This window comes from Pestalotiopsis fici, assembly GCF_000516985.1.
Source record: "Pestalotiopsis fici W106-1 unplaced genomic scaffold PFICI_Scf_8, whole genome shotgun sequence".
NCBI classification, from domain to species: domain Eukaryota; kingdom Fungi; phylum Ascomycota; class Sordariomycetes; order Amphisphaeriales; family Sporocadaceae; genus Pestalotiopsis; species Pestalotiopsis fici.
In genome coordinates, this window is record NW_006917098.1 from 592,401 (window position 1) to 600,851 (window position 8,451).

At 50.8% G+C, this 8,451-nt stretch overlaps 4 protein-coding genes across 4 annotated transcripts; 2 read left to right on the plus strand and 2 right to left on the minus strand.

Annotated features, from left to right (window-relative positions):
* Nucleotides 1-1,009: 1,009 nt before the first annotated feature.
* PFICI_10884 (uncharacterized protein) lies at nt 1,010-3,121 on the plus strand (the record flags this gene model as incomplete). The annotated part of the gene is made up of 3 exons (XM_007839465.1): nt 1,010-1,606; nt 1,685-1,885; nt 1,970-3,121. 3 exons carry the CDS (start codon nt 1,010-1,012, stop codon nt 3,119-3,121), a joined length of 1,950 nt encoding a protein of 649 aa, XP_007837656.1.
* A 689-nt stretch (nt 3,122-3,810) lies between these two features.
* On the plus strand, nt 3,811-4,629 carry PFICI_10885 (uncharacterized protein; the record flags this gene model as incomplete). Its single annotated transcript, XM_007839466.1, has 1 exon — nt 3,811-4,629. One exon carries the CDS (start codon nt 3,811-3,813, stop codon nt 4,627-4,629), a length of 819 nt encoding a protein of 272 aa, XP_007837657.1.
* Nucleotides 4,630-5,131: 502 nt separating this feature from the next.
* PFICI_10886 (uncharacterized protein) lies at nt 5,132-6,451 on the minus strand (the record flags this gene model as incomplete). The annotated part of the gene is made up of 4 exons (XM_007839467.1): nt 5,132-5,158; nt 5,219-6,152; nt 6,247-6,352; nt 6,409-6,451. 4 exons carry the CDS (start codon nt 6,449-6,451, stop codon nt 5,132-5,134), a joined length of 1,110 nt encoding a protein of 369 aa, XP_007837658.1.
* A 776-nt stretch (nt 6,452-7,227) lies between these two features.
* PFICI_10887 (uncharacterized protein) lies at nt 7,228-8,130 on the minus strand (the record flags this gene model as incomplete). The annotated part of the gene is made up of 1 exon (XM_007839468.1): nt 7,228-8,130. The coding sequence occupies one exon, from the start codon at nt 8,128-8,130 to the stop codon at nt 7,228-7,230; it is 903 nt and encodes a 300-aa protein (XP_007837659.1).
* Nucleotides 8,131-8,451: the final 321 nt, after the last annotated feature.

Here is an 8,451-nt window from a genome sequence, read left to right on the forward strand (position 1 = left end):
AGAGAGAGAGAGAACATCCCCGACGTCTTTTGAGAGTAGGTGATAAAATAGAATTTCATACAGCAAACATTTTAAATCGGATGTAAACTATACGGGCCGCTTTAATCACAAGGACTCATGAGATGTCTTTTTCATACATTAGCCTATACAAATATCTGTCTCGTGGATTTCCACCAGCAGAATGCTGCTCAGCACGTACAATGCCATGGTCACAAGCCGGAAGCAACGGGAGAGATGGACAAGGGTGTGGGGTCTCCATGAAATAAGGTATAAGTTTCCCCAGGTTTATATCCCCTATAATGCACAGTGCCTGATCTGCATTAGTGATCTCTAGAGCCCCAATTGCGCTAACGGCTGGGTTTGCAGATCAAGACCTCACAGCTCGCGCCCCTTCGAGCCCTGGTACCTGACCGACATCATCCAGCGATTGCCTCATGTAGGTGGCTGAGAAACTACACTTGCCCAGCTTTTGCTCCCTAGAGGCTCAGATCTGAAGAAGACGCTGTATATTTGGAAGTATAGGCGTGGTCTACGGGCCTAATGAGCAGCGCTCAGAGCAACGCGCCTGGGTGCCGTACAGAAATCGACGCAACCACCACTCCGGCTGCGACAGGCATGCCTCTTGTTACACGCGCAATCTCTCGCGGAAACCGAGGCAGCGCGAGAGCATCACGCGACTTTCGAAATAAAACGTGCACAGAATGTGGCCAAGCTTTCTCCAAGACAGAACACCTCGTTCGTCATATCCGGTCCCATACAAAAGAGAAGCCATTTACGTGTCATGTGTGCAGGAAAAGCTATAGTCGACAGTATAGTCTCACACCACGCTCCCCATGCTATATTGAGCTTACCAAGATGAGTTTTCAGTGACTCGCTTCTCCGGCACTCCCGCGCTCACTCACGCGGCGCCGATGACTCCACTGTCGCGTTGTCCTCTCCAGCAGGACGCCATTCTGACTGCCAGCCCAGCAGCAATGCCACCACCCAGTTGGTTAGGCAAGATAATTGCATGACGTTCACGCCGCTGCAAAATGCTGGCAATGCCGCATCATCCAGGCCTACAGAATCCGAGACGACGGCAGGTCCATCACAGGATGAATCGATCTGCCCCTCGCAAGATGCCTACTCAGCCGTCGCCTCGGTCCTTCCCACAATCCCACTCGGACCGCCAGGAGCGGGCTTTGATCCTGCCGGCGCCGAAGGTTTACACAATACCGCTAACATGAACCACAATCGAGACAGCCTTGAGCACTGTGAGCCGATCTGGCCTTCGTGGGCCGATTTCGATGTGGACGCCTTGAACTTCTCGATATCCGCTGCAATATCTGAATGGGGTCTTGCTCCCGAGGTTTCACCCGATGCCCCAGGGATAGACATTGCCACCGATGGATTTGGCCGCTCCCGAGATACCTCTCTAGGGCCCAGAGAACTCCTATCTGCGGTACAAGCCAATTGGCATACCCGAGTGATTGCAGACTCACCCACACTAAGCTCAGACGCTTCGGTCCATGTCGAAGCCAGTGTGAACGATGCATATCGAGAAGGGTTGACACAGAGGTTACATCCTTCTGTGCACAAGACCGTACTCCCTTCAGCTGCATTCTTGGTGAGTGAGGACATTCGATATATATCTAACTCTCATTACCCCATCTATCAAGAAAATGAAATTTTAATTCCTCCATAGAACCTTTGCGTCAAATTGTATTTTACGAAATTTCATCCTGTTCTCCCCTTGGTGCACGCTCCGACCTTTCAACCGTCTTCAGAGAACGCCCTCCTGCTTTTGTCCATTTGTTCCATCGGCGCCCTCTTTATAGGTTCACCTAGTGCGTCGGCCCAAGGTCGCAAGATTTTCCAGATTCTTAACAAGGCAGTCTTGGCAACTGTGAGTCTTCTCTAGTCTCCAATCTCTAACCCATTCTCACTGTTTTTCTGGCACTTGGTAGCTTCGTACTTATAACTATGATAGTGGGAGAACTACGTTGGCTACGATGGCCGAGAAACCCTGGCACTAACACAGGCAGCCATTATTGGACAAACCTTTCCGATGCTCTCCGGGTACCCTCAAGATCTGTACATGACCGAGTGCTTCTCGGGCACGGTCATGGCATGGGCACGCCAAGCGGGATTTTTTAATGTCAAGGATACTTTGCCGATGGTTCAAAAACTAGACAGCCTTGATATTGAGGAGGCCTGGAAAGACTGGGCTCGGAAAGAGGAAAAGGCTCGTTTGATTCTCGGATTATATATCCACGATTCCGAGTTTGCTACAATTTTCCACCATGAACCTCTACTACGACACCACCCCGGTCGATTGCCCAAATGTGCTTCCGAAGAGCTGTTCTCAGCTACAACCGCAACACAGTGGTATGCTATTCTCAGAAGAAATCAAACAACAGATGAGACGGCCCATGCGTATGCGCCTTTACAGGTGGCCGCACATCAGTCCGAGATGCATACCTATGCATCACTCGCTGGCATTATAGCCTCGATACAGGAAACCAGAGCTTGTACCCAGGATTTCACAAATGCTGCGCCTTTTCGGGACTCGCTTCTTGGATGGTATCATGAATCCTTCAAATCATTACCAGAACACAACTTGGCCAACCTCATGATCCTTTGGCATACTGGATTCTTAACCTTGTACTCCGAACTCGATACTCTTGAGCGCGCTGTTGGCCGTAACGGAGAATCCAGCGCGGCACAAGTCTCGGACATTGTCCACGAATGGGCAACATCCGTGGAAGCAAGGCGAAGCGTCTTGCACGCTCATTTCATTGTCACCATTGCCGAAAACTTGCCGCTCGGCCTAGAGCCTGCTATCCATGTCCCCAAGGCTTTGTTTTACTCGGCACTTGCAACCACCTGTTTTTTGAAGTTTGGTCCAAACAGGGAACCTCTCATTTTCATGCAGGAAATGGATATGCCAGAGTTCCAATGTCCCACCACTGTGAATACAGTCGATTCTAGTGGCGCCAAAGGGCGTGTCAATCGGATTCCTCCGATTGATTCAAGTTTATTATGCAGGGCGGTGGACTTGTTGCGGCGTATCGGCCACTGGGAGATCTCACGAAGGTTTTATTCCGTGTTGAACCCTTTACTTCAAGAGTTGGTGAAATGATGTCCTGCTCTCGCCTGGTATGCGCATGTTTAGGTGATGTGACCAGTAGGATAAATTACCCTTGGCTTTCATCAAGTATTTACCTGTACACAGATTTGAGTGTCAAGGGTAATGGAGCATCAATAAGCATTCTAAACAAATCTGAAAGAAACCCATACACATTGATTTTCACAACACAAAAGAGTCGAGGACGACTTCTGATACAAGCTGTAGGTCAAACAAGAAAAAACTCTCTATTTGGGTTTCATGGGTCAATATCGTTCATTTCCTTTCAGCATTTTTCGATTATGATGAGTTTGACAAAGCTTGACCAAACAAAGAAGTTACACAATTTCATTGTAATCATTACCACACATGGGATATTGTGTCGAACAATACTTTGTCATGATAAACAGAGTTGTGAGGAACAGCAAATCTAGGTGCATATATAAACCTAGGTTGTTGATGCCCGAACTCTAATCAATTCTACCATCATCAGCAATACCTTTCTCCGACAGATCGATTCATACACTACAAAACAACTCTACTTTCAAGCATAACAATTTGACATTTTGTCACCACCACAAGAAAGAACAACAAATTGAGCTCTAGTATCATTCGATTCTTGTCCGGCTACAAGAAGATTCAATACTGAGCATCAATTTCATTCTTCAAATCTTCTTTGAAACTAAATCAACATCGAAATCATCATGTCTGCCTCTACTTTTAACGCCCCCATCACCACTCCTAGCAAGATGTCGTGGAGCGACATTGTCGAAATGGAGTATGAGGAGATGTCTTCTTCAAACATTCCCACCACCACCACCTCTGGCGCTCCCTCAGTGAGCACCGAGAGCACCACTCCTTCTCTCAAGGAAGCCAACTCTACCGTCAACACTCCCAGCAAGCCCTCGTGGAGCGATATTGTCCAGAAGGAAGATAAGAAGGTGTCTACTCCAAGCCCTGCTTCAACCACTGCCGTCTCCAACACTCCTTCGATGAGCACCACTCCTGCTCTCAAGGAAGCAGCCCAGGGCCTGGCACATGACCTAAGCGTTTGTCCTTGTGCCAAAGACCAAGTCTTCCAGAGCAGCAGCAGCAGCAGCAGCAGCCGCCGCCGCGGCGCCAACACGGTGATTGGCAACGCAGCGGGCGTAAGCTATCGCTACTGCAACGAGTGCAACGTCTACGGCCACGCGCAGCGCGACTGCGCCGTCCGCGCCGCCCGCATCACCAAGGAGCGCGCCGACTACGCGGCCTACAAGGCGCGCCGGGCCGCGTACGAGGCCCGCCTGGCCGCTACCGACTGTCGGCGCTGTGGTGAGCTGGGGCACTTGGCGCGCGACTGTACGGCCACTGTGGCGGCGCCTCCTCCTGCCCAGAACGTGGGCAAGAGCAACAGCCAGAGGAAGCAAAAGGGAGGTAAGAACAACAGCAACAAGGGGGACGTGCTTGTTGGTGCTAACGGCAAGCGATACCAGCTCCAGCAGGGCGGTATTGTTGCCCCGGTCAGGGGACGCAGGGCTTAGATGATATGACCTTGTTAGATAGATGGGATTTGTATAGTGGCTTTCGTGAATTGCATAATCAATTCTGCTTGGAAGCTGAGTTGCGCGAGCGCATGATAGAGTCTTGAATATACATGATATCCCTAAACATCTTTGTTTGTCAGTGCCATGGATCAACGTGAAATGATGTACAAATTCAACAGCAAAAACAGTACAAAAATTGACACCTGAAGCAAATTAAGCATAAACGTCTTTTGCGTAAGCAGGCAAATGCTTTTCCTATATGGGCACTTGCGTGCACAAGAGTTTGGGGCCAATCAAGGTAAAATCCATTATGCATTGTAGCGATGTCTTTGTCTAACCATGCCGTATTTTCTTTTCCTCGAGCTGAGAAGCGATGCCGAACCAATACATGCTAAACGCCGGGTAATGCAATGTCATCTCATCATGATTCATTATGTCATACAGGACAAGTTATACTATATAACTCGTACACATTCATGTGGTTGGTGAACAAGACCATTCATAGACTGTAAGACGAAACATAGTACTAGAACATTTTAGCAGATATTCAAAACAATAAAGAAATGTGCAAAAAGGAGCAACTTACTGTCACAACACTATCTTCGGCCCCAACGTCGTCGTACTGAGGTACGTAGACGTACAGAATCAGAGCGTGCTCGTCGGCAAAACAGGCAATGACTCTTCCCTCAAGACGGCCTACGCTGAGCACCTTGCTCCAATCCTTGCCGTCGACTCGTACGGTCGCCCACTTGTCCGGACCTTCTTCTCGGAACTTGGTGGACGGGTGTTCATCAATGGGGCACTGCAGCTGGCTAGGATCTAGCAGCGGATTTTCGAGATTATCCCACTGGCTTGCAATGTCGAGGGTCTCGGCATGGAGACTCAAGCGGAGCGAGCCGTGCATGTTGGCTGCAATCTCAAGCTTGGGCGAGTACGCCATGCTATTGCCGCTGCCGCCAGAATTTCCGCCGCCCGCCCTGGCCGCCAGCGCAAGCTTGGTGAAGCGGTCCGACACGGCCTTGAGGGACAAGAGGGCCGGCAGCTGGATGTGTACGTCGGGCTCGCGCACCTTGGGCTGCATAATGGTCTCGACGTGCTCTGGGTGCAGCACGCGCACAGGTATATCCTGGGTAACAATCTTTTCGCGCTCGCGATTCAAGTGCGTTTCGAGAGGTTCAACGTTGAAGACGCCATCATCGTCGTCGCCGTCAGCTCCGCCAAAGAGGCGCTCCGCCTCGTCCAAGTCGTTGTGATTGCGTCTGCTCCTGCTGGCTCCGCCCGTGGGCCCGAACCGCGACGGTGCGCCCGAGGCATTGCCGTTGGATGTCGACGTTGTAATGGTCATGGATAGGAGGGGGATGCCGTCCTTTTTGGTGAGACGCAAGCTGGCAGACGTGCCATTGACGGCAGATTTGAGGGCGCGCTGGAGTGGGCCCAAGGGTAGCTCAAGATTGATTGTGTTGGACGGCTCAGCGGACTGAAGTTGGTACGAGTCGAAAATATGGTCCATCGAGAGCGAGCTGGAAACAATGCCAAAAACACCATGGTCAGGTCCTCTGAGAGCAATTCCTACTGGTGTTTGGGGCTCTTTAGGGGAAAGGTCATGCGACGTACGCCCATACTTGTGAACCCTGGTCTGGTATCACGGTGAAGCGCACCGTATCGTCGTCCAGGCGCATCCACGCGATCTTTTCGAGCGACGACAGAGCCGCCGTAAGCTCTACATGCTACTGTCAGGGGGCGATATGGACCGAGGAAACCAAGAATCTGACTTACTTGAGAATGTTCGCACATTCTTCAATTCCGTCTTGAACCTCATGGCCGGCTTTGGTGGTGGTTCTGGGGCCTCACGAGACGCGGGTTGATCAAGACGCGACTTTTTCTTTTTCAATCTATAAAGGCGGGACAGATGCCTACGTCAGGTTGAATGTCGCCGGTACGCCACAAGTGTAAAAATAGCGTAATGTTAGTACTGTGAAGGTAGCTTCCAGCTCCCGCTATGAGAAAAAGTCCAGGCCTTTGCGGGGTACCTAAAAGAGTGGATGCTTCTGGGATTGGGGGTCTGCTAGCTCAGTATGATCCTTGTTGAACTTGCTTCCAAGTGACTATACTCGCTTTTTGGGAGTTGAACACAGTAGGGATGTAATGATTGCCAAATATAGATACACTATCTACGCTACTTCAGTCCTTCATGAGAGGGTCACATAAGTGTAAGGACATTAACCTTAGGGGAATATGAATGTCATTCAGTATATGCCAAGTAGTAATGTACGGAATCAGGTAGTAATTGCATAATATTCAATGTCGCGATGCTGTATATTCACAATAGTTGTCACAGTGATTACAATCAATGAATTTGTTGCTTGAAAATTTGTCAAATTCTTAGCCAAATGGCGTCTCACATCAAAATAAGTGGTATAATATGCAGCGTAGTCATGAGGAAACCGTGAAATCCAGATCATGTAGCAGAGACCAGTCCTCCTCAAAATTAAATCCAAACCGTATACGCCAGAGCCGGAACACCTCTAAACTCCGCCATCAAATCAGAACATTTCCTGTCATTGCGCCCCATGTATTCCTGGTCTGTGTCACAACTTAAAAGACAGAACTTATCCGCCGACTGCCCAGGGTCATCTCGCCGACTGGAGCGGGAGTGGGAAGACGCGGTGCCGAGGTATTGCAGACCATGCTGCGTCCTCGGTCTTGTCTATCCGGGCGCGAACTCGATGACTCGCCATTCGATCTTCGTATGTTTCGTCGCAGGTTGAGTAGTCCGCTCTTTCTTGATATGACGGCAGCAACCTCTACGTCTTCGCTGTCCTGGCGCGCATGGCCCGTCTCTATTGCGCTGAGAATCCGCTTTTCCTGCTCTCTCTTCTTTGAGATCTCGGCGCACATGGTGCACTCTCCGACTGTGTCGGCCATCCGGCGCGGTGGCGTGTACGATGGTCTGTTGGGATGGCCTTCCCGTCGCTGAAGCCGATTGCGCCGATGCCCTGGGCTTGGGTGTCCGCCTCCTAGAGCAGCCGCCAACTGCAGGGCCTGTTGGTACTGCTGCCACGCATGCCAGGCCATATCTATTGTCGGTGGCTTGCAAACCGGATGCCCGCAATTTGGATGTTTGGCCACGCTGCGGCAGATTGGACATGTTGGATCCGGGTTGGTCGGATCTTCGCGATCAAGAGAGTCCTGGAGCCAGGTCTGGAGGCAAACGTCACCGAATTTGTGGCCGCAGTCGAGGGAGTTCCAGGACTCAATGGTGCCTTCAGGATTAGGAGCGCCGACAGGATCATGGCAAATGGGGCATTCTTCTAGTTGGTGTAAGTCCACTGGTAATGTATGGGGAGCCTTCTCCGACACGGTCTCAGCTGTACCTTCTTCCGGGCAACTACCAGATGAGGCGCGATCGATTCGCCATCGCTTTAGAGTGGGTGCGAGCTTGTCAACAAGCTTGAGAGGAAGCCGTACAGGCAGAGTGACCAGTTTGCGAACTCGCATGGTCGCGATCTTGCGTTTCTTCCCACGCAAAGGCAGCAGGAAGAAAACCGTAGCGACAACACTCCTAATGACAAGGACGAGGTAGATCGGCCACAGAAAGATACGGAGGGGAAGCGCCGGCATCAACTGGCGCAGCAACTGCTGCTGTTTGTTCGCATCCGTTTGTTTTCCTTGGAGCCTTTGGTTTTGGAACTACCAGCAATCAAGTACACCGACTTTGAGAGCTTGGATGGATGTATTGGATGATTTTGGCCTGTGACAATGAGGACCGTGAGCAGGACGGGCCGGGGGTGGCCCCTCGTGATAGAGCCTAGTCGTTTC